At 39.0% G+C, this 25,868-nt stretch overlaps 1 protein-coding gene and 1 long non-coding RNA gene across 5 annotated transcripts in view; one reads left to right on the top strand and one right to left on the bottom strand.

The window, feature by feature from the left end:
• HMGCLL1 (3-hydroxy-3-methylglutaryl-CoA lyase like 1) overlaps positions 1 to 25,868 on the top strand; it is a 136,805-nt gene that overhangs the window by 38,990 nt on the left and 71,947 nt on the right. Inside the window, exon 1 of one of the 4 annotated variants that reach the window (XM_065056126.1) lies at positions 10,506 to 10,672. The exons of 1 other annotated variant lie outside the window; for it this stretch is intronic. Coding sequence is in view for 2 of the 3 variants with exons in the window: in XM_065056124.1 (XP_064912196.1) it covers positions 10,773 to 11,042 (270 nt within the window). In the remaining variant the exon portion in view is untranslated. Of the gene's footprint in view, positions 1 to 10,505; positions 10,673 to 10,708; positions 11,043 to 25,868 lie in introns of those variants that run through there. 2 more of the 4 variants (XM_065056124.1, XM_065056123.1) reach the window with 2 other exon arrangements.
• LOC135578982 (uncharacterized) overlaps positions 1 to 25,868 on the bottom strand; it is an 82,921-nt gene that overhangs the window by 29,426 nt on the left and 27,627 nt on the right. The window lies entirely within an intron of this gene.

Below are 25,868 nucleotides of genomic sequence, written 5' to 3'. Positions count from 1 at the left end.
TATAATTTGCAGTTTGTTTTTAAAAGCTGAATGACTTTTTTCAGATATAATTCCCCAGGAAATATGTTTTCAATTATAGCCCACTCCCCTTTTTCTCTCAGACTAGCTGCACAATCTATGTCAGCAAGATATATTGATTTCTTTTCATAAAGATATCTATCAAACATCTTCTTTTCTAAGTCTCCATTTTTGTTGGAATTACTTACTTAATATGTAGAATAGTAGGCCACTTATTTTAATGATGCCTACTTAATCCTGAATGTGCATCTCACTGCTTGTTGACTTCATTCACTGTGACTTGTGCTTTGAAAAGTCCAGATCATTGGTGTTATTCATACAGACTGTTAAGATCCACTGGCAGTAAAAATTTTATATTACTTTCATGCTTTAATTAATTCTTGTATTCCATGTCTGTATATAGTACCAGCTGCACAATAATTCAGGACAATACATTCCAGATAAACCACATTTTAAATACAATACAATAATAACCACTTGTAATGGAGCATTTATGCTTCTACAGAAGGATTCCAATTCTGCCTGGGCAGACCGGAGGATTAATAAGGATATGAATTATTCATCATGCAGTGAATCTGCCCCTTAATTTAGCCGATTGCTTCACATTTTCTAGCAGAAAATACGCTATTTTTGTCTTTTCCATACAACTCTTCTCTGGGTTGGAGCCTTCATTAGTGTTAAAATTTTGTTCTTTCTGGTTAGAATTTTACCTCTTGCTTTGGAGACCCCACCTATTCCTCTGCTCCTAGAGCCTGACTTTGATCTCCCATTTAAGAAGAGAACATCTTATTCCCTTTGCACCATATCGCTGTTCAAATGCCCCAGTACTGCTTTGCTCAGTTATCTAACTATGACCAAGGTCATTCTTGGTTTTCTTGAAAGGTTTTCAGCAATGTCTCTGCTTCTTCATAGCTAATATGCTAATTCATAAAATTTAGTCACGACACAGATAAACAGAGAACACCAAGAGATTCTATAGTCTGCCTACCACATTTTCCTAACTGTTTCTGTCTAAAATAAACAGGGTTGCCTATTTTGTATAATTTTTGTCAATAAATGGCTTTTAGAAGCTGATAATTTTCTGATTACCTTTCCCTCCTCATATTTCTTGTAATTTTGACAAACTGGGATAAGAACTATATTTTATGTCTAGATACAGTCAAGCTCGAGGCAAACATGCAAGTATTGTTAGATTTTCATATGTTCATAATTAGCATCTTATATGAGTTAGCAGAATGATCTCTTGTCAGAGATCTTGTTTTAGTGGAAACAAAATAGGTACAACTGAATTCCTTTAGAACTACTATTCTGTGAATTAGCATTCTGTGAAATTTCTATCCATACTGTAAAAAACATATGAATCAGATGTGTAATCTGTGAAGTGCAGCATCCTGTCTGTGGTGGTAGCCAGCACCAGATGTTCTTCACAAAGGTGCAAAAACCCCTTACAGTAGGCAGATGTTGGATCATTTCTTCATTAAGGAGGTCTCATCCTAAACCCTAATACTTAGAGATTGTCTGAAGCTCTAAAGGATGAAGGTTTACTTTCATTCCAGAACTCATCTTTAGTGTCTCACTAAGTTTTGTTCTTTGAGGATATTTGTCGTAGAGCAGGGGCAGGAACTGAGTTATGTGGGCTCCAGATGTAGGTTCAGCATTGTTTCCCATACTAGAGCAACATGTGACAGCAAAATCTGTTTAGAGCAACTGGAATATTAAACCCCTTAGCTGTTATCCCCTGGCAAACATAAAGGAGAAAAACACAGCTAGAAAATTATGTTTCTCAACATTTTAGCAATTAAATCAATATTCACCGGGACAACAGAGGGCATGTTCCTGACTACAGGCTGACCTGCTGCTAAACCCCGAATTCTTGCCACAAGACATGGAGATGTTTGTGCTTTTAGAAACAGTTGGACATACTTTCGTAATGGAAAAGCTCTGGCAACCTAAATGTAGTGGTCACTACTTCAGACACAGACTTACCATGGGTAAACACCACCATGTTTACAATGGGAACACAAGTTCATTGTCTCATGAACACATGTGGTGACAACTCTACAGCAAGGAGCTGGAAATGGATGTTAATGAGGCTGGAAGAGCTGAAGCCTCCTGGGACCAATTGCAAAAGCAAGTTAAAGCTTCCCTTCCTGGTTGTCATGCACTGGAGCAGTCATTCTGCCTCTGTGGCTACAATGCTGCCTCTCCTGTTCCTGTTGGGTCTTCTGGTGCCCCATGGTGACCTGTCCTCCTTCTCTCCTGCCGCTCAAAAGGCTCACTGAAAGAGGAGGATAAGAATTCAAACTACCTCCATCAACACTACTGTACCTCCTATCTTTGGTAGCTCTCTCCTTGAGCTCTGAATTACAAATCTAATTTATAATAACTGAGGCATTGGGTCAAATTATGTTCCTTAACATAGTATTAAACACCTCAAAATTTTTAATGGAAGTTCTCTATGTGTGGGAGAAAAAACTTTTTGCAAAAATAAAACAGAATAGCTTTAAGTCCAAAAGTCTATTTATCTGTTGTTCTCAAGAGAAACTATAGATCTTTAAGCATCCTTTTGCACGATGGCCAGCAATACTTAAAGGTCAAAGAAAAGCTGTAACTGTAACACTTATGTATTACTATAGAACTTAAAGAAGTACTCTATGCATTGTTTTTAAATCCTTATTACTCAAATTCCTGGCTGTACAGTGATCCAGTGTCAACATTTGGTTTGGCATTTAGGATTCTCTCCTAGGAAATGAGAAATGTGGGTTCAATACTCAGAAGTCTTCTCAAACTCTGAGACAGAAATTTCATGGCTGTGCTTGATGTTTCCTGCTGACCAAACTTTGGGGGCTACCTGTTCAACATGTACCCATACTGCGCTGCCTAGAAGAGACACCGAACCTTCATTCATCGCAGTGGAGACGCAAGCCTGTAGCTAAGCTGCTCCAAATAACTCCCTGAGGCTGAAGCAGACACCAAGCTCTCTCCTCTGACTCTACAGAAAAATGCAGTTTGGGCAGCCTAAATCTCTCTAAAGGCTCATAAATGCTGCAATGTCTAACTTAAATGCCTGAAGTAGGAAGTTTGACTAACGCTGCCCATACTTGTTTTAATTCGCTGCTGTCTCATCCAGATAGACTTGTATCTGTTTGTTGTGTGTTAGCCCCAGTAGGCAGCTCAGCTCCACAGTCACTCACTTGCTCCGTCTCAGTGGGATGCAACTGAGAATCACAAGGGTAAAAGTGTGAAAACTCATGTGGAGATAAAGACAGTTAACTAGGTAAAGCAAAACTGGGTGCACAAGCAAGGCCAAACAAGGAATTCCATGTCTTCCCATCGGTAGTCAGGAGTTCAGCCATTTCCAGGACAGCAGGGCTCCATCATGTGTAACAGTTACTTGGGAAGATAAACACCATAACCCTGAATGTCATCCCCCTTCCACCTTTCCCCCAGCTTTTATTGCTCAGCATGTCATATGGTGTAGAAGAGCCCTTTGGTCAGTTGGAGTCAGCTGCCCTGACTGTGTCCCCTCTAGACTTCTTGCCCACCCCAAGTCTCCTTGCTGAGAGGACATGCTGAGAAACTGAGAAGGCTTTGGCACTGGTCAAATATAGCTAAAACATGGGTGTGTTATCAACACTGTTTTCATCACAAATCCAAACCATCACTATAAAAGTTGCTATGGGAAAAAAAAATTAATCTAATCTCAGCCCAAACCAGTACCTTGTTGTACCAGGACCACACCATCACATTTCAAAGCCATGCTTTGCAAACAGAAAGATAAGAAAACTGATAATTTTCTTAATAAAATTGCTATTCCTTGTGTTGTCACATAATTCTATGAGCTGACACATACATATTAAAACTTCCAGATCTACTACATAAACAAACTCCTTCTTATCCTTGTACACAAACATCTGCTTTGGAGGTGAATTGTGATTTAAATTTGGGAAATAAATCATTCAAGGTAGCACAGAATACTTGATACTGCAAATTACGTTCTTGTTAAGAGAAAGAAAATTATTGTTCTCCATCATAGAATATGGCTTAATCAACAATGTGGGTCCCTAAATGGAACAACAATATATGTTCTGCTTCACAATATGGCATCAGTATTTTAATTTAAAGGTATTATCAGTTTCATCCTTCCGTCCCCCTAGATGAAGCTTACAGATATACTTTTGTTTGAGATGCTGTGGACTCAATAAAAAAGTGCTTATTTTTGTAACTGTAACATAAAGCAGTGCACATTAGTTTTTACATTATTACATCTTGTATTAGTGATGAAGACAGGAAGTAAGATGTAAAAAACCTAGAGTTTTTCCAAGTGTTTTACTTTATTGTGGTGTTGCTACCATTAATTATGTTGAAAAGGGAATCTTGGAATGTCAATACCATTCCACTATTTCCTATGTCAGCCTTTCCTCTAGAGTTACAGTATTCATTTGCTTGGTTCAGTCTTTGCTATTGAAGCCAAAAACCACAATCCTTTGTCCTAACTTATGCATGCTACAAAGGATGATTTTAGATCACAGGACAGAGCTGAAAACTGCACTCCGAAGTTAAATACAAACAGAAATGGAGAAATAAATGATGCACACATTTATTTGATGATCTCAGATTACTTAGTATTATGGTGCATGTGATATTTGGTTTTATTCCACATTACACACTATTTCAATTTATTTTTCATTATTTAGTAGCACATTGTCCAAAAGGTTGGGTTTTTTTGTGTGTGTGTTGATAATTTAACAACTGCATTCAGTTACTGTGGATATGCATTTTAGTCATATGTTGTTTAGGCAAAATGATATTAAATAAATTGAAAAACATCAAACTGACATACTAAACATGAGCAGAGTACCTTGGCAAGCACATTCTTTACGTGCAAACATAAACTTTGCTTTGTCTGTTCAGTAACATCTCTGCCTTTTTTACTCTTTGTTTGCCAAATTAGACAAGTTTATACTGCACTGGGAGGCTTCTTCTCCATTTATTTTTGATACTAGGTTAAGTAATGTTGGTGACAAAAGAAGTAAAAGAATTCTAGTGACAGTCAGGTCACTATACTAGAATTTAAACCATTACTATTGCTCTGCAACAATTTAATGCACGGCAGCTGAGTACCCCAAGTAATTTTTAAAGGACAGTTATATGGCACAGGCCTAAAAAAACCCCAACAAACAGTTATTCCTGGTATGACTTTGAAATCTTTTTTGTACATTAATTTAGTAATTAGAAGAATAAACCCATAAATAACAGAGAAATCTAACTTTTGGATTAAAAAAACATATTTGCATTTTATTAGATAATGACTAATTAATTTTCACCTTCTGGAAAAGTTTGAAAGAGAAAAATTGCATATTAGATATTAGTATATTAGACATTAGTGTATTAGAACCTATGGTTTGTAAGAAAATCACCAACAAGCAAGGTAGCAACTAATCAATCTCTATTTCGCTTATGATTTCATTGCCTAAACACACAGTTCCTTGGGCCATCTGGGCTTCTCAGAAACACTCCAGTTCCACTCCATCTTCTTCCCTCCCCTTAATGCTGAAACTGTATCCTCCTCTGCCAGAGGGATGCACTCTCTAGTTATCTCTTTATCTACTTGCCTCAAAGCTATTACCAGGTAACCTTTAACAGATAAACATTTTCTACAGTATACAATGAGATTATATATTCTATTTGTAGATTGCATTTAATCTGGACCTTCACTTTCAGTCCACTTCTGGCTTCTTTGGTGACTTTTTCTCTGAAGCCAGCAAAAATTTTGCTAAGTATACCAGTTCGAGACCTTCGTTGTCAGCACATGTAGAAAACAGGTATAGAGTCGAATGCAGTGACAATGTAATGGACCTACTAATGTTAACTGGCATGGAACTCATTCGAGTAAATGTAGCTAATGCATCTATCTACATCTGGGTAGGTACCCTAGGCTCTCTATAGTCAGCAGGGAGACAGATGCATACATTAGAATATGGTCCATTTGATACTAAAATACATGTTTACAATAAATCAGAAGAATTTCTCCCTAAGAGAACACAAAAAGGTGCAGGTCTTTAACTCTTTTTTTTCTGTCTGGAAAGCACTATCCCCAGAATGCAGCGCAGGTACACTTGCCAGGCAGTTATTTTGTGCAGTTTTGCCGAAACTCTGATAAATGGTCTCTACTTGAGAAGAAACGGATGCAGCAGAAAAGCTGTCCCAGCATCTCCCTATTCAGGAAATATTTCCTAAGGATGATTTATTGTTTCTCTTTGTACTACATGATGTAAACGGGTCACTTGTTGGAAGAGCAAGAAAACTGTCCCCACTGACAATCAATACTGTATTGTTGGCTCTTAGTAGCACAAAGAGAGGAAGGAAATCAGAGGTTACTGCACATTATACCTTATAATCCAAATAAGAGATCACATCAGTATTTATTGGCAGAAAAGACCAGGTGGAGAGGAGGGAGAGATACTAACTGCATTTATGTGGAAAACAGGGATGGAAACTTAGTCTGAGTGTCTGTGTGACAGAAGACAAAATACTTGCTCTGAAAAGGAAATATTTTCTTAAATATTATAATAGCACCTTGAAAATCCATTTAGGAATCGGCTCATCTTTTCTGTTGATAATGCTGAACGGTAGGTCATGTCACTGAGATGAAGAAATTACAGTCTAAAAGATGGAGTCAGACAAGGGATACATCTGGTTCATTGGCATTTTTGTCAGTTATGGAAATATCAACACTGGAAAACGTTATTCATAAATAAGCACTTTCTGCTACAATTCTCTGCTGTCTTTGATACATCTTATAACAATTATATGTAGCCATGTAGTGCTGGCACTTTGGAGGTCACTCAGGGGGCTGCTGAGTACCATTCTTACCAGTGTGAAAGGCAGTGCTCTTTAGAAATATAAAAATCATAGCTTATGATACATCCCTTTCTTTTACGACTCTGTGTATAGGTGTATAACAGTTGTGATTATGAAACTATGTCTAAGCTCACAGAATTTCCTTCTTTTCCTATTTAATGCTGTCTAGTAGTATGAGAATAGAAGTGTTTCAGGTTTTTTGTTTGTGTGTTTTACTTTGTGAGCTAGTTGGAATAACCCTGCCATCTGACTGAATTAGTAAAAGAACAAAAAAGAACAGGATCTAACATCTGGCAAGACGTAACTTGGACTTTCTTCTTGATTGTGTCTGTTTCAAATGCCAGGTGTCTATCACCTGGGGTGTACTCTTACTTTGGCAAAGTAAATCTATTACTAACTCTCTGAAGAATGCCGTCTCTGAATGATGCTGCTGCTAATGGAACACTGATTTACTGCCACAACTGTAAAGAATCTTTTTTAACATTGTGTTACACTTCCCATCAATTTAGATCAACCAGACCTACCATATGTGAGAAGTTATCTGCATTTTTCTCCAATAAAACTGAAATGATGAAAGCTTTGCTTTCCCTGAGGTATGATTCACTGTTGGTAGCCCCATTGTTTCTTCTTTAGCCCTCATCTTCTTTGTCAGGCCTGGAGCACATTATTCCTGCAACGCTTGCCAGAATTCTATGGCTTATTTGTTGTTTGAGACTCACCATATGTGTCTTTGATCCCTGCCTGGTAGGCATCTTGGCTGCTTGCCAGTTTGGCACTCACGATTATCAGCAATATGAATAGCTCCCTTGCTTCTGATTCTGTCCTTCTCGCTGTCATCAAATCACTCTTGAAACAACTTTCTTATTTTCTTTTAGATGCTTGTAAACAATCAACCTATTTTTTACCATGCCCTTCTTGGCCAAGGTTCTGTGTCACACTGCAGGAAACCCGGCAGCTTGATGTTTCCAGTCCTGACGATCTGACTGCCAACTACCTGTGTAACTGCATGGGAACAATAAGGAGAACAGAAACATCTCCCATGGTAATATTTGAAGTTTCTCTGCATATTGCATAAATCTGCCAGTTCTCCTCATCTGGTAGGCTTGGTGGCACGACTTTTATGAGAGATTATTTATTTTAGCAAAAAGCATTCCTTTTAATAAACATTTTAAAACCTTTGACCAGAATGCAGTGTGAGCCAATGACAATGATAAATTCAGAGGAGTATGAGAACAATAAGTAGTTTTAAGAGACAGATGGAAAGCCAAAAGCCAGTCATGTGCAATATCTATTCACTATCCTGATACAGCACTAAACACATCTGAGTCCTTCCATGTGTTCTAGTAAACTGAAGTTGTTCCAAAATGCCATCGTTGAAAAAAAAAATATGCAGAATCAAAATAAGGAACAGCACAGGGCATATAAAGGTCCAGACCACAAGAGGCCCATGTGCTGTTACAGAAAGATCTGCCAGAAGTCTCCATTATTCTTTACATCATTTTGCAAACGTTTCTATCAGCAAATATACTGGTACTACCACAGAAAGCAGACAAGGTTAAACCGCATATTGTACCATATCTACCTCCACATTAACTCACAAAGGGGGGTGAAGTTTTGTAGCACCTGCAAGCGAGGAGCAGTATCAGCATGGTTACACCTGCCTGAGACACGCTCTTCTCGCCGCAGCTGTCACACTGTGCCTACATGAACTCTTGTTTAGGAATAACAGTTTGGTTTAGTTCTAAGACTTTTGACACATCGTGCTTTTTTGGTAGATATCACATCTTTCTCCCAAGAAACATGAGAGTTTCAGCTTACTGTGTTTTATTTATATGTCTCTTGATTTTGAAACAACTGCACATATTGGAATTGTTAATATAAGCACTGCTTGATAAATTCAGTGCTAAACTGGCAAGGGTGTAAAACAAATTCTGATTTCAGGGAGAATGAGAGGTACAAAAGAAAACACAATGAGAAAATGTTACAAAAGAATCCAGTTTATTTGGGATTACTTTATAATGATGTATTTTCCTTCTCTGCCCAACGACACTGGAGTTTCACATAGAGATGCACCTTTTCAGCATATTCAGTGGCACTCTGAGTCTTAAAGCAGGTTTGTGTCAGAAAATGGTCACAGTGGACTAGGGCTGGATGAACATGCTGAAGCTTCAAACCCTGCAAAAATGGCATTCAATTCTGGCAGAATCCTTTATAGTTATAAGAACAGTGACAGACAAAGAAGCAATGCTGTTAGGAGGGGTTGAATGCGGAGAAAGTAGCAGTTTGATGTCTAAGGTACCTAGAGAGTGTTACAATGAACCTATTTTTGGAGGTATTTGTGAGAAAGATGACTAAAGGGAATATGAAGTTTGACTTTGGTATTGGAGCAACTTGAGAACAGGTCAGGTAGTTAGGAGAAGTATACTTTATACACAGGAATACTCTAACTTCCACACTGTTGAATTTTTCAGCCTATTTCAAACTCACTATGATGAGTGCCAAACAAAATTATTTACCTCAATAAAGTGCTTTTCTCTTCACATGTACCACATCATAGATTAACTGTCTCTCACTGGGAGGCAAAAGAAAAAGGCTAAATTTTATGGCCAGCCTTTGTACTTTTCGCCTCTAGCTATACAGGTTACAAGACCAAAGCAAATACTCAAAGTCAAAATTTAATGGAAACTTAGCAGAATTTTGAGCTGTGAAAAATCTAAGACTTTTGAATTCACAAATATTTTACTGGAAGAAAAGACACTAACTGCCTCAGATCGCAGTCAGCAGAGAAACCCTCTTGCACCTTTCTGTGGCCAGATTGAAATTCCAGAGATGCCCACTAGCGATATTTAAAAATACATTTTTAAATTGTATTTTAAATACTTTATTTCTGAAAAACTGTCATCCCTGAAAAACAAAAATTTGCCAACCATTCAATCAGCATCCAGTTTTGGTTACAATGGCACTCAGAAACATGGAGGGGTTTGGATGCATGGAAGAGCAAGCTTGAAATGCAAAACAGCAAAAGAAAAAGATGGTGTTTCAAGAGTATCATGTCTATCAGTGAATGACTGAAACAGAGACTTGGCTGTAAACCTGATAATTCTTTTGCAGAAAATGACCAAGGGAAAGGTTAGTGAATTTAACAAAAAAATCACTGATACCCCGGAAAAGCAATGAGCCAGAAACAATTTCCAATGCATACTTGAGAGCAATTTGGAAAAGTAGTTTGGAAAGTTGGCTGACACACTGTATGCTGAAGGAGATGACAAAATATAACCTGTTGCTTCTGAGAGAGCTGTTAAAACCTGAAAAGTATTCCATTTGGTGTGTTCTAAGTTTCTGCTACCCAAATGAAAAGCATAAATGCAAGTGTGCACTTAAAGCCTCCTGTCAAAGATCTGCTGCCACCTGAACGGCCGAGTCAGCAGGATGGGCTTTGTTCCACACCGTTTGCACAGGCCCGGGATCCCTGACAGGGCAAGCGGGCTTGGTCTCCAAGCAGCCCCGTCCCTTCTCCTCACTCCTCTCCCTCAAGCCTCCTGCCGAAAGCATTGAAAGCCCATGCTGGGCCCCATCTCCTCCGGGTGCGTGACTGTCAGGAGGGCTGGAGAGCTGGCCGCCCCATGCTTGTGTCCCCACCCCGAGCTGCGGGCCCGCCGGATCCCCGAGACTCCTCAGGGGTCTCTCCCGCTGCCCGCGGTGACGGGCTGCGGTGGCGCCGGCCAAGCCCGCACCACAGTGGGCAGCCACTGCCGGGGCTCCTCTGCGGGAGCCCTCAGCCCCCAGGAAGGTGAGGAGCGGGACGTAAGGAGCGGCGGCGGTTGGAGGCGCTTGACGGCCCGCCGCGCTGTGTCGGCGGTTGCCGCAGCCGCCGCGGGCGGGGATGTGGGATGCCGGCACGCCGGGCTCCGCAGCTCCGCCAATCGCAGGCGCTGCTCGGGGCCGGGCTGCAGCCAGTGGCTGCGGCGGGCGCGGGGCCCGCGGGCCGGGAGGCTGCGGCGACCTTGCGGCTGGCTGCCGGGAGAGCTCCCCGCCGCCGCGCCATGGGCACGGTGCCGTCGGCGCTGAAGCACTGCCTCAGCTACCAGCACCTCCTCAAGGAGCAGCTGTGGATCGGGGACCCGGCCGTGCCGCCGCCTGCGGCTCCGCACCCCGGGCAGGTATCGCCGGGCGGGGGTGAAGGGTTGGGATGGCCCCGGGCCTGCGAGGCGCGGCCGCCGCCAGGGGGAGGCCTGGGCCCGTCGGGCCTGGGAGACCCCGCCGCCGCCCCCCGCCGCCCCCCGCCCCTCACGCACTTCCCCCGCCTCCCTGCTGCCCCCTGCCTGCGCCCGGCCCGCCGCCGAGGGTAACGGGCTTTCTCATCCCCACACACCGCTTGGTCTTTCGTGGGCAGTATCTGAGAAGGCGGCTAGTTCTATTAATAAACTCTCTGACTGGTAGAGCACACAGGTGTGCATCTCCAGTGCCGCTGGAGCAGGGACGAGGCAGTGATAAAGAAATCCACTCATCTATGTCTCCCTCACCTCTTATAATCCTCTATGTGAAAAGTCATAACATTGTAGGGTGACACATATTTTGGCGAGGCACTTGCACCCCAGAGTTTGTGTTTCTCAGGGTGGAGTGTGGTGAGCCCATCCGCTGTCGGGTGGAAGGTCGTTAGAGCCCTGAGGGTGCGGAAGGAGAGCCCTCAGCTCCTCGGGAGCAGCTGTGCTCGCGTCAGGCCTGGGGTGCTCCCACTGCCAGTGACATCCTCATGAAGGGAGGAGGGAGGGTGGTTGCTCACCCTCCCGTCTGCCAGCTACCAACAGGTCTGGAGAGTGGCTGGAGATAGTGGGGAGTTGGAGAGGACCTTAGATGAGGAGGTAGGTGGGCAGGTGGCCAGATGAAGACCGTAGGCCATGACTGGGCTAATCCTGGCTTTGGAAGGAAATAATTGAAGGAAAGTGAAGTCTACCTTTTAGGGAGAGGCTGCATACATCTGGAAGGACATTGGAGGAAGATGTCAATGTGAAATAAAGAAGAAGATAATTCTGAGCATGACATTACCTTTACTATAAGCACACGCTTATTGTTAGGCCATATTGTGTCTCAACTGACATTCATTCCAAGTCAAACTTCAGGAATCAATTGGTGCTTCAACAATTAAAAAACATGAGCTAAGCCTAGAACGAAACTGATTTAAAAATAATGTCTTAAAAAAATGTACTTTTTGTTCATTGCACCTTTCTTCTGTTTTCTACATCTTTCAGATATGCCAGGGGTACATCGTCCATTTTTTTTCACCATCTGAAAGTGAAATTTAATTATTAGGTAGCACTGTAGCTTCAGGGCTGGGCAGATTGTGAAAAATACAATGTTCTGAGTGCCATGAGAGCTGGCAGCATTTTAATTTTGCTTCAGATGATCTGAGCTTGATATTTCAAAACCTACATATATGGAATACCCAAAGTAATACTGTTGAGAGCACAGAGCTTTGTATAGGTGAGCTCTATACAACTTCCAGCTATCACAATTTCCTGAGAATAGGGTCTATCCAACACTGAATTTTGGGAAAGAAAATAGTTGTTTGCTTAAAAGTGGAAAAATATTTTCTTACTGTAAAAATAAATGAATTAGAATAAAAGGACTTTTATGTATTAGCCATGAAGCAAAGCACTATAATCCTCTCCATGTGCTCTTGCTACATTTTGGTGTGTCATTTTCTTTCAAAAGATGTGAATATTTTTCAAAAATTCCTTTGAAATACCTTGATATTCCACTTGATTGTGTCAGTCCCTGCCCACTGTCAGACAAGGCATCTGCAAGGTTCAAGGGCTTTTGCAACAGTAATGGTGTGAAGTCAAATACTATAATATATTGCCAGGAAATCATAGATCAAAATATAAGGGTTTCCTTATTGTAATGAATGCCTGTAACTTTTGCTTCATTTTTGCAGTACTCTTCATTCATTTTCATCAGCACTTTTCTTCCTCCAAGAATACAGAAAGATGTCTTCCTCAGTAAACAGCAAACATGAGAATTTGCTGCTTATCCTCCCTCTGCACACTGATGTGATTGTAAGCTGCATAGTCTACTGAGCCCATTGACACGAATAAGTCCAGAATTGGTCACTGTTATTGTTTTAACATTTGTTTCTGCACTGGCTCACTGTGGTTTTTATGAGATTTTTTTAATAATTTCCTTTACTTACACGAATCTCTTCAGATTTCCATTATTCTGATGTGGATACTTAAACAACCCATAAAGGTTTTCCTTATGCTTGAGTGCATTCTGTAGGAATCCTGTTCAAGGTAAAACATATTCCTCTTCCTGGGACCAAGAAACAATACTAGCTTGATTATTAAAAGTGGTTTTTGTTTGTTTGTTTTGACTAAGGTATGCAAGTCAGTTATGGGAGCACCACAGTAATCACATTTATTTGGGTACACCGAGAAATAAAGTAGGGGGAAGGGGTTTAAGGTGAAGGAACAGTTTTCCAGAAATAATTTAGTGCTTTCATGGCTGAGGAAAATAAGATGTTGATTTTCTTGCTGAAATCTTTTCAGGAGTTTTTCAGTATTCTTCTTTAAACACACAGTAAGAGGTAGGTGTTATTAGAGTGTTGCTACTGAGGCTCTTGTAAAACTAAAACAATTCAATTTTGTGTACAATAGTCCCAAATATATAAAAATTTGATTATATGCTGTGCTGATTTATTTGTAAAGGTCCAGGTTTAACCACTTGAAGCTGTATTAGAGGCAAAATAATAGGTCCTTAAGTGAGTAGTGGGATGTGGTAGTCTTTATTTCCCCTTAATTTTCCTCTTTCATTTAGCCAACAATTTTGTAGCATGTTTACAACTACATTTGAATTTATAACATAAGGTTGCTTGAGGAGCAAATTTATTGAAAAGGAGAGGTAAAAAGCAAAAAGTAATTGTGCTAATGGCTAGACAGAAAGTAAAAATAATTTTCTGCAATCTCGTAGTAGGATTTACTAATATCTGCTTCACTCTTATTTAGACTAGTCTATATTATGTAAAAAAACTATTGAACACCTGAGTAGTCAATGGGACTCTGCATTACTGTTGCAGTATCTTCATTTTATTCCATTTTCTTAATTTCTTAATTTTGTTTGCTTCAGAAGTACTGTCTTATATGTTTCATACAAGGGGATGTTCCTGCTCTGGCAGGGGGATTGGACGAGGTGATCTTTCGAGGTCCCTTCCAATCCCTAACATTCTGTGATTTTGTGGATCCTCATTCTGATTCATTCTCTTAGCATTACCTCAGTGTATACTGTTTTTATTAACAGGTCTGATGAGTTTAATATTAAAGGTCTGATGAATTTTATTAAATAGGAGCTCTAGCTACATGAGAAATTGCTAAGGACATGTATTTATATCAGAAACATAATAGGATCTACCTGGAAAGGAGATGGCAGTAGATGTTGCAGTGTTAGGGAGATTTCTGCAGTGATCAAGTTTGCAGCTGATGGTGACTCATAGCACTTGACTGGAGTTTGTAATGTACTTTATGTTCTGTTTTGTAAAAAGCTCAGGCAGAGCAACAGCGAGGGAGGCTGGTTGTTCATCTACTGCTGATGACTGTCCTCTAGCTTAGCAGGAACCTTCTGGCTGGAGGGTGAAATGGTCTGAGAGCAACTGATGTTGGTCTCATCCTACAGACTTAATGCTCTGTTTTCATGTAAGTTAAAAGGGAGTGTTAATGCATCAGGGATATGCTAAGGACAGAGCAGGGAAGAGCTGAATGGCTAAAGAAGTGGTGTAGTAGACTGGGATGAAATTCAAGGATATGGAATGATTAGGTACCTTGAGACTAATAACCCAAACTCGAAACTGTGACATTATCAGTTAGAAGCAATAGAAAAAGAGAAGAACCTTGGAATACTCACAAATCATAGGAGGACTATGAGCTGCCAATACAGTACAGCTGTTAAAAGAATCAAGTCCTCAAATATATCAGATCAAGTATTTCCAGTCAAACAGGGAAATGTAGTGCCATTGCAAAAGACTGTATCTGAAGCTTGTTCAATTTTGGCTAGTCATGTTCAAGAAATTGGTATGGACTGGCAGGGAGAGAAGAAAAGGAAAGAACTGCTTAAAATAAAGGAATATGTTACCACACATAAATAAGTACTCTATGTATTAAATACAGAGTAGAAATTTAAAAGCTAGGTATCAAGTGGTGACATTCCTGAACACCTTTCTAATCAAAATAATGAGGATGAATAACCTATATGATTTAGGTATAGAAAAAGGATTCTCTGATGTGGTTTCCATAGTAGTGAAATAGATTGGATTCTTAAGAGATTTTAAAGTTTATGTAACAAGAAATAGAGGACCAGCTATTTAAGTGATGTAAAATAGAGAAAATTTTAAATACGTATTTAATTTCATTGTCTGGCTTACAATACTTTTGAAAAATAGAATTAATTAAGGTCAGAGCCTCAGCTTCAGTGTGAATATTCATCTTCTGCCACTTCAAATCAGTGCATCCTACTCTACAAGACAACAATGGCTAAACATAGCTAAGTAATAAGCATCGTTGTTTTAGACTGTTGTGTTTTAATGTACCACTAGTTAGGTGCACTAAGAGGTATAGTATCTTAGGAGTATATTAAGAGTTACATGGTTTGGTGAGGGCTGCCTACATCTACCACAAACAAAGCAAAAATAAAACTCTAGTCTCTTGCTTTGCTGACTCTGGCTGTGATCCTAGGAGGCATAAATCTATCTAAATGATGCTAATGTGTGCTATGTTATCTTGTAGGATTTCTGTCACAGATTTAGGCTGTCACGTGGGATGCAATATCCAGAATTATTAACAGTTGTTGAGTATATTATCATTGGAAAGCACAGCGTGCATAATTGTCAGTTTTATAACTGGAGAGGAACACAAATTCTACATGCTAAATATGTATAATAATGAAAAAAATCTTGAATCCTCTGATTTAGACAGCTAACTTCTGTTTCAGTGCCTAGGCTGCAATGTTTTATATGCTACATACCTAAATATCCAGACCTAAAACATAAGATCCTCTCATCTACTCACTGTCTCACACCCTGGGATCAAGAGATCTACACAAGTGTCTTACTTTTGCAGTTTTAATTTGCTAGTTTAGACTTTGCAATATAATATAATGATTTAAACATACGCTAGGAGAATCTCAAATGTATTTTTAACGTAACTCCAGAATAACAGGAAAAGCCACAGTTGATATGACAATTATGTGTATTCGTCTTAACCACTTCTTATATTTGATGGTTGATTCTTGTTTCAAATTACAGCATAAAAAATGAGGTATATGGTGTTATGCTACCTGGGAGGAGAAGGCATGTCTGTTTTATAATAATTTTTTAGCTACACCTCGGAGCAACTGATTTGAAAACTCCTATATTTTATGTTCTTTTCATCTCCATGTAATTATATATTCCAGGAACAAATTCATGTTTGCAGGATCTCCTTAAATAATGATTTAGGTTATTTTCATTTTTTATTTTATTTATTTATTTTAAGAAGTACTATAAAAATTTGCTATCAACAGTATAGCAAATGTGTTTATTATGACAGCTACAATATTCAAGAAATACATAGAATCATAGAATAGTTTGAGTCTGAAGGGACCTTCAAAGCTCATCTAGTCCAGTTCCCCTGCCATGAGCAGGGACATCTTCAACTAGATCAGGTTGCTTAGAGCCCTGTCTAGCCTGGCCTTGAATGCTTCCAGGGATGGGGCATCTACCACCTCTCTGGGCAACCTGTGTCAGTGTTTTACCATCTTCATTGTAAAAAATTTTTTCTTCGTGTCTGGCCTGAATCTCCCCTCCTTTAGTTTAAAACCATTACCCCATGTCATATCGCAACAGGCCCTGCTTGAGAGTTTGCCCTCATCTTTCTTATAGGCCCTTTTTAAGTACTGAAAGGCCGCAATAAGGTCTCCCTAGACCCTTCTCTTCTCCAGACTGAACAACCCCAGCTCCCTCAGCCTGTCCTCACAGGAGAGGTGTCCCAGCCCTCTGATCATCTTGGTGGCCTCCTCTGTACCCTGTCCAACAAGTCCATGGCTTTCCTGTACTGAGGGTTCCAGAGCTGGATGCAGAACTGCAGGTGGGGTCTCACCAGAGCAGATCAGAGGGGCAGAATCACCTCCCTCAACCTGTTGGACACGCTTCTTTTGATGTAGCCCAGGATATGATTTGCCTTCTGGGCTGCAAGTGCACCTTGTAGGCTCATGTCCAATCTTTAATCTACCAGTACCCTCAAGTCCTTCTCCATGGGGCTGCTCTCAGTCCCTTCATCCTCCAGCCTGTATTGATACTGGAGATTACCCTGATCATGTGCAGGACCTTGCATTTGGCCTTGTTGAACCTCATGAGGTTTGCATGGGTCCATTTGTCAAGCTTGTCCAGGTCCCTTTGGATGACATCTTGTCCCACAGATGTGTCAGCATCGTACTGTACATTCAGGGTTTTTTTTTAATCTGCTGAAAATGGCTTAAAAAAAATGTTTTTAATAGAGAAAAAAGAAGATAGAGGTCCTCAAGTTTATATTGCAGAGTTCTTGTTTCTTGACTTTTTAAAAGGATTACATTATTTAAAGATAATTATTAAAATCAATATAGAGAAAGTTTATTAATTGCATAGGGCCAAGGTCTGATATCCTTTTTTTTGTGTCTCCCTCCTTTACCTGCCGTTCTTACCTCATTCTGTGTTTTCATCCTGAGCTTCCAAGGTATTTAGATTTTATGTTGTCTTTCATGTAATTTAAGACTAAGTAATTTATCGCTAAGAGACTTTGAAGTTCCTGATTTCTAGCCCTTCATATTATTCTACACATAGAGGCCTTGTCAATACAGAACACAGTAGATCTTTTTCTTGGTGAATACACCGTAGGAATGGGACTTTTTTTGTTCTGTTGCATATTCACAAGCAGCATTTATTTTCTTAATGTTCATAAGATGTAAAGCTACAAAGTTATTCCAAAGATAAAATAAATAGAAGAATGAAGTAGAAAGTATTCCTTTAACTGTAATTCAGAATTAAATTATAAACTATTAAGTTCATATCAGCATGCTGTATCTTTTCTTGATGACTTTGGAAATGATAAATGACATTTTATACATGCTGACACTGAATGTTAGTAAATAAAACACAAAAGTACACTCCCACCAAATTTAACCAAAGTGAGAGAGTTCAATGCTGAACTCTTTCAAAAATCTTCTTTGAAGTCAAGAGGAGTTTCCCCTTTAGAAGATCCAGTCAGTAGACTCATGCTGGTTTTTTCAACCAAGTAGTCTTTATGCTGGCAGACTAAGAGCTAAGAACACTGGTGGACCAAATGTTGAAGAAGTCTGAATAGGCTAAGTACTTGTTTGGGTAACGGTGCTAAACAGTGTTTTAGAAGTTAATAAAGTGTAAGTTTGACCTAAATGGAGTCACTGACTTTAGGTTCTTTCATGCCGTTGGATTGTGAATAGTGGAAAGATAACAAGAGTTTTTTAGTTGATGCAGATTTATGTTATATTGGGATTATTATGTGGGTCTAGAACTTATAATACAGATGGAAATGTTGTAAAGGATTTTACAGATCTCACTCTGCAAATTTGGGAATTAAACAAACGCACAGGAAATTTCTACTCAGACCCAACATCTGTTTTTTGATGAGATCCCATTTTTGACTTGTCCCACCTCCACCTCCTTCAAAGACTACATATGGGCACAGTGATGTTCATTTCCTGTCTTGCCAGCTCAAGGAAAAAGATTAATTTCAGACACCCCATGTGTCAAATCATCATTTTAAAATTCGTACATCTTGCAGTCATTCTTCTTAATTAATTTGCTCATTGCCTTGGCTGAGAGCGAAGATAAGTGACTTGTCTAAGATTAACTAGATCCAAATTTAATTCCTACTGAAATAAATGGCAATATTCTTTGTCTCAGGTTTTAATAAGTATTTTATTTACAATTTGTGGATACTCTAGTTTCTAGTTTGGGTAAGGAAATCTCACAAGTGCCTTATAAGACAACTGTAAGACTTGTGAGTTAGTCAGGCATGGAAGTTTTCATAGAGCAAACATTTACTGCTCCTAATTAATCAAATTTTGTATCTTTGAACTGTCTGATGAAGTGACTAATAGTAACAGTCATATGTAAAGTGGCTTGGTTAGCAAGTTTTTTTTTTTTTTTTCACTTAGACTTGGCTTAAAGGTGAAATGCTGGGTACCTAGGATGAAGTTACACCTATTTTCTCTCAGTTTTAATGACAGGACCTCCTGATGTTTCAGAGCAAAAAGGTATCTCCAGTTCTTGCAGCACCTGAGTTGGAAGATTCACGTGTTTGTGAAAGTGTGTGCTTGAATTTCAGTTTCTATGTGAATATCATACAATGGGAAACTGGTTCAGCACCAGTACAGTCCAGAGATAAAGCTGAAATGAGCCCTTGTCACGCTGTGCTCTTTCACAACATAAATATTTGAGGCGTTTAACCAAGGTAATGATTCTCTGAAATGTTAGGAATTGAAGGTTATTGAGATCCTTTGATGTGTCAAATGTGGAAGGAGTTATGTTTAAAGAAACTGTGGGGGACTTTAGAAAAGTAGTTATTTAGTACTTCAGGCTGTGTTGAACTCTTTTCTATTGTTTAGCTCTTTCATTCATTTAACTCAGGTGAAATATTTTCTTCAGCATTCTTCTTTTCCCCCAAACATATATTTAAAAAAATAGATGAAGTATGAAAGAGATATGTGTATTAAATATGGTGTGTGGTATTGTGAATTTGCTGAGGAATGTGTACCACCTTACAATGTGTGCCAATGCACATCGTAATGCATATGCCGACCTTGACATATAGTGTAATGGAGTACTATGCGGTCAGTAAGGCTCATCAATTAACTGAACCTCAGAAAAACTGAACAGAAAAATGTTAATTTTAAGAATGGGAATAAAAAGCCATCAAACACAAATTTATAAGAAAAGGATCTCTTGGCTATCTAATCCATCCGTCTTCTGTCACATAGAAAAACTCATCAGGATATTGAAACTGAGAGAAGTTGCTTTATTGGCTGGTCTGGAATTTCTGAGATAAAAGAATGTAATATGAGACCTGTAACTCCATGATCAAAATCAGGCTTTCATACTGTGCTAAATACCAGTAAAATTAATTCAGCATTTTTGCTTTTCAGCAAAAGAGAAATATTTAATTACTGCTGTATTAATGTGCACTTGTACAGACCTTTTGGGGCAGAAGTGTCAAAATGGTGCACACACAGTAAAACTAAGTAGTGCAGTGGAAGTAAAAGTGTTTTTATTTTGTGATATGTTGATAGTGACATCAATTGTAATGAATAATAGTTTATTAGATATGAGATTATGAATCAGATAGAGACTTTATTTTTTTGACTCTCCGGTCTTTGAAACAATCTCTTACTCCAAAGTAATCAGAAGACTGATAAACACAGGATTTACATTTCAGGAAGATGCTTTTGGGGATAGTTTTAAGGGTTGCTTTTCAATCTTAAAATATTAGAGTTGGAAGCAATCAGCTCGTGATACTTCAGACTTTTACTGGGTTAGACATAATAATTGATGACACAGATTTTGATAATAATTTGGGGAAAATTTTAATGTTGAAAAAGATGAAAAAGATGCTTCAGGTTATAAGAAGGAAATTATACTAACTCTCAGAATATTGTAGCTGATTAGTTTTTGATAATTCCTTTGTTAAATGGAGATTTAATTTATAGCTTGGTGTAAAGGAATGCAAGTTACTCCAGCTATATTAAATTTGAATTTGTTATTTGGATTAAATGTATTTGTGAGAGTGATTCTCAACAGCTCTTATGGTAAAAAACAACAACAGCAGAAAACACAACCAAAACCAGATTTATTGCATGCAAAAACTGCTAAAAGGTACCTTGGTTAGAAAACTGTGCTGGGTAGACATTTCTTCTTTGTTTGGCTGTTTTTTTTGTCCACAGATGTTAGCTGTTTTGTATGGGAATAGAAGTGTTAGTTTATGAGTTTCTTGGAAAAAAAAAGTTTAAAGGCTTTGACTGCAAAAGATGTGTGGACTGAAGCGCCAGAGGACGTTGGTGGAATGTTAGGTGAAACCCATAGGGAAATAATTCAACAGCAGCATCTGGAAAGGAACTGTATGTGGCTTTAGGGTTTACTTTTAATGCGAGTACTTAAGATGAGATTAAATATAGGTGTTAGTATGTGAGAAATGGGAGAGCAAGGTAAGTGATGAAGGTATATCATGTGGAACACTGGGATTAGGAGAAAGATTTAACAGAATCTACAGCTGATCACAGCTGAATTTTTAAAAGCATGGAAACATAATTTGAATCAAACTATATGTTGGCTTCATATAAAGCGAAACAGCTTACATGAAGAATTTATTGGGGAAAGAGGAGAGGATAGACAAGTTCCTTGGCCCTGCCTTGTCTCACTTTTGCCTGAATAGTATGAAGAAGACAGAAAGTTAAGCTCCTAAGCCAGCTGGCTGTTGGCTATACAGAGAGGAATCAACTAGAGATGGAGAATTGTCTCTTGTCTCCTTGCTCTTTTTTTTATAATTAGAATTTGAATCAATTACCTAAGCACAATTATCTTGTGCCATGTAAGGCGCCCTGAGGTAGCTGAGATGGCTTACAGGGTTGGTAGATATCAAAAAGAATTTATGGGAGACCTGTGCCCTCTGGCATGATATCTGGAAGTCAAGTGGGATGCATCTCAAAGGCACTAGGTGTCTGTAATTAGCTGTCTGATTTGTGCCCTCAGTACTCAGCTGCTTTTGGACATTGCTGACCATGCTGTGAAATGGCTTGATTCAGCTGACCATCTTTCATTGCTGAAGCTCTTTAAGGTGCCCTATAATATCCTGCCTTGCCTCCAGCTGCCAAAAAAGGCACGGGTGTTTAGGGAATCTTAAGACATTGTGTGTGAATATATAAATTGAATGTACTGGGATACCTAGCACACCTGTAGACATAAATGTGTAGACACCTAAGTTCAGGTGTTTTAAAGTCCAATTCAATCCTGCCATTAAGAATATACCAGGACATTTTGAGCTTAGTGAGTGGTATGGCTAGATTGCCATTTAGTCCTCAAGTATAATTACCTGTCATCAGAGTTTAGAACAATACTTCATGGTGAAGAATTTCTTCCTTATATCTAATTTAAATCTACCCTCTTTCAGTTTCAAGCCATTACAAGACATTGTAAAAAGTCCCTCTCCAGCTTTCCTGTAGGCTGCTTTTAGGTACTGGAAGGCTGCTATAAGGTCTCCTCAGAGCTTTCTCTTCTCCAGGCTGAACAACCTCAGCTCTCTCAGCCTGTCTCCATAGGAAAGGTTCTCCAGCCTGCTGATCATCTTTGTGGCCCTCTGTTGAACTTGCTCCAACAGGTCCATGTCCTTCTTATGTTGAGGGCCTCAGAGCTGGATGCTGGTGGCACCTCTGCAGAGGGAGAGGAGAATCGCCTTCCTTGACCTGCTGGTCATGGTTTTTTTGATGCAGCCCAGGACACAGTTGACTTTCTGGGTTGTTAATGCACATTGCTGGGTCATGTTGAGCTCCTTGTCAACCAACACCCCCAAGTCCTTCTATTCAGGGCTGTTCTCAATCCATTCTACACCCATCCTTTGTTTGTGCTTGGGTTCGCTTCAACCGATGTGCCCAAGGCCCATGCACTTGGCCTTGTTGATTTTCATAAGGTTTGCACAGGCCCACCTCTCCAGCCTGTCAAGGTCCCTCTGGATGGCAGCCCTTCCCTCCAGCATATCAACTCCACCACACAGCTTGGTGACATCGGCAAACTTGCTGAGGCTGCACTTCATCCTACTGACCATGTCACTGACACAGATGTTAAACAGTACCGGTCCCAGTAGTGATCCCTAAGGAATGCCATTCATCACTGGTCTCCACTTGGACATGAAGCTGTTGACCGCAGCTCTGTGAGTGCGACCATCCAACCAATTCCTTATCCACTGAGTGGTAGATCCGTCAAATCCATGTCTCTCCAATTTAGAGACAAGGATGTCGTGTGGGACACTATAAAATGCTTTGCACAAGTCCAGGTAGATGATGTCATTTGCTCTTCCCTTATCCACCAGTGCTGTTACCCCATTATAGAAGGCCACCAAATTTGTCAGGCATGATTTGCCCTTAGTGAAGCCATGTTGACTGTCTCCAGTCACCTCCTTGTTTTCCATGTGCCTTCTCGAATTGTCTGAAGTGATATGATCCCATTTAAGTTTTGCTTTTTCCATAATTTCTCCAGTAACAGTCCATTTTCTTCTGCTTTTCCCACTCCACTGTTTTCTGGTTTGCATGATTAGAACATGTTAAAATCTTATTACATTAGCATTTAATGTAATAAATTGGAAATTCAACCATTTGAGAAGCTGTGACATATCATTATATGTTTGTATTTTTTAATAGGCTCATGAAAGCTGATAATGTTGTTAAAATGTTTATTTTAAAAATAAGGCATTATGTTTGTCTTTTTTCTAAATTTTGTAGAAGGAAAATTTTCATTAGCTTTAATTATTATCATTTAAATGTGCAGAAAATTATATTCTTTAAATATGCTTACATTTGACTGATTGCATTGTGAAAATGGAACATTTTTATAACATCAAGAATAGTGTAGCATTCAAGATACCATAATTTCTTTCCTACTATTGGGAAATTATTATGGTAACACTTTGCAGATGTTATTTTTCTAAAGAGCTTTATAAATTTTAAATTCTCCTGAAGGATGAGTTGCCAACAGTGGCTAAATAAATAACCATTAAACTACTGTCATTTTTATAAGTGTCTTTTGGGAAGAGCGCTATGGAAAACATAGTGCTGGGCCAGCTGTACTTGAATTAAAGATTTCCTTGATCTTTTAGGCCCTGCCTTTGGACACAGAAGGTGATTTTGATGACAATAATAATTGAGAATAGTTGATTTACTTCCAACTTAAGAACTTGCATTCTTCAAGATCTATGCATAACTCACTTTCACTGACAATGAGGTATTTAGAGACTTATCTGATAGGGTAGATGGGCTGGCTTGTCAATGTATTCGTTTTTCCCCCCATTGATATCCCAAAGCATTATAAAGCGCAAATTACTTTCACATGTTGGTCTTGTAAGGATGATCATGCCTCTGCTTTTTCAATGTATGTGGAAAAACACCACTCTCTATGCCTTCTGGAATTTTGTCTTCAGTCTTGCCTGTAAAACACCATACACACCATAATACTATTACCATAAATAATAGCAAAGGAAAGTGTGGGAGGTTTTGGCTCCAGTGTCATCAGTATGCTGTTGATCTCAGTTCTCTGTATCCTTTTCATCCAGCCCAGATGGCAGAGTATAATTGCTTTTCCAGGCTTTGACCAAGATAAGGATATGGATGAAAGTAAGTTGGCTGCAAATCAACTTGGTTAATGGAGAAATGCTGCTTGTTAGCCAAGGGAAGCATTTAGGGAAATAGCAAAAGGTAATGCATACACCATGTCCTGAAAATACATTTTTAATTTTTGCTGAAGTGACTGGCTGTGTTTGCCTCTTACAAACAACAGAGGCCTCTAGTACCATTTATTATTAATGATTCCATTGTAACACAAATCTAACTGTGGTTGTCTGTGCCTCTGCTACCACCTGACTCTAGTCAAACATTCTCTTCATCATTATTTTGCAAGTCATCCAAAATTATCTGTGACTACAGCACATCTGTCTGCTTTTAGGTTGCATGTACTGTTAGCTGTAATTGACACTTGTACTCAAACCTCTGCGATTCCACATGCTTTACATTTGTTGAAAACAGCAACAAATGTTTTTTAGAAAATTGCAAGTCATCAGTGACAATTCAGAAAGTTCAAACTCATCCAGGAGACTAATCTGACAGATTTGGTCCATTCTGTCAGGTTGTGAATGATTTTATGTAAAATACAGTCATGAATATTAAATAAGGGATTTATTTGTTTTCAAAGATTGTGAACAGTCATCGGGCTTGATTTTATTCTTGAGTTCTGAGTATTTGTCCTGTAACGCTACTACGTTTTTTCAGAGCATCCAACATTGTGGCAGAGAATTGGATATGGTTTGCAGTTGCTCTTAGAACTACCTGCTCCTTCTCTCAGACATTCAGTCACCAGTTCTTGAGACTTCCTTTCTACAGGTCTGTCAGAACAGCAGTATCAGTAGCCTGCATCTGCCTGTGGATTTTTCTGATCCACTGGAGCTTGCATTTGGCAAATTTTAAGTCATGACCACCAGAAATGTTTGTGTGACTCTCTACTGACGTAAGTTGTTATCCTTGGCAGTATCCTTAGAAAGTAGCATGAACTGTCATGATATTGATGATCACAATTTAAAATTAGTAACTTTATGCAGTTCAAGTGTTTATATTTGTTACCTGTGCTTACTAAAGGGAAAGTCTTCTGGGGGTCTGTAGCTGTCTTCACATCATAATCATTTTTATATGTATTTTCCAGTATACTTTCACTAGCTTTGTTTAAATTGAGATATCAAAATATTTGAAGAACAATAAGATTCAAAACCAATAAAACGTGTAAATTAATAATCTAGAATATTGATATTTTCAGCCTATATTTCCTCTACATATTTATTTCTAATGCTTGAAATAATACAGGTAATTGTATTTTAGGTAATAATGATCTTATGTGTCTTCATGAATGTTTACATTTTGAATACATGGTCTTAATAGATTTCACTCTTTATCATTGTGTGAAGTGAGAAATACAGCTTCTATTCTTTTTCTGTCCAGCATAGCCTTTACTGTGTACATGAAATAAAACCACCAGTTAAGTTGTGTTCTGTCATTTCACTGTACTCGCACTTTGTACAGTTTTGGAAGTTGATAGCAGTATACGAACAGTTACAAAGCAAGGACTTAATCAGAACTGAAGCTAAAGAATATAGGCTGGCAATTAATGAGTTTATGTGCTGCTGCTGGGAAAAATGTGCTCA

The sequence above is a fragment of the Columba livia genome, chromosome 3 (genome assembly GCF_036013475.1).
Source record: "Columba livia isolate bColLiv1 breed racing homer chromosome 3, bColLiv1.pat.W.v2, whole genome shotgun sequence".
Lineage (NCBI taxonomy): Eukaryota > Metazoa > Chordata > Aves > Columbiformes > Columbidae > Columba > Columba livia.
The sequence above is the reverse complement of the archived record's forward strand: the minus strand, read 5'-3'. Positions and strand labels throughout refer to the sequence as shown.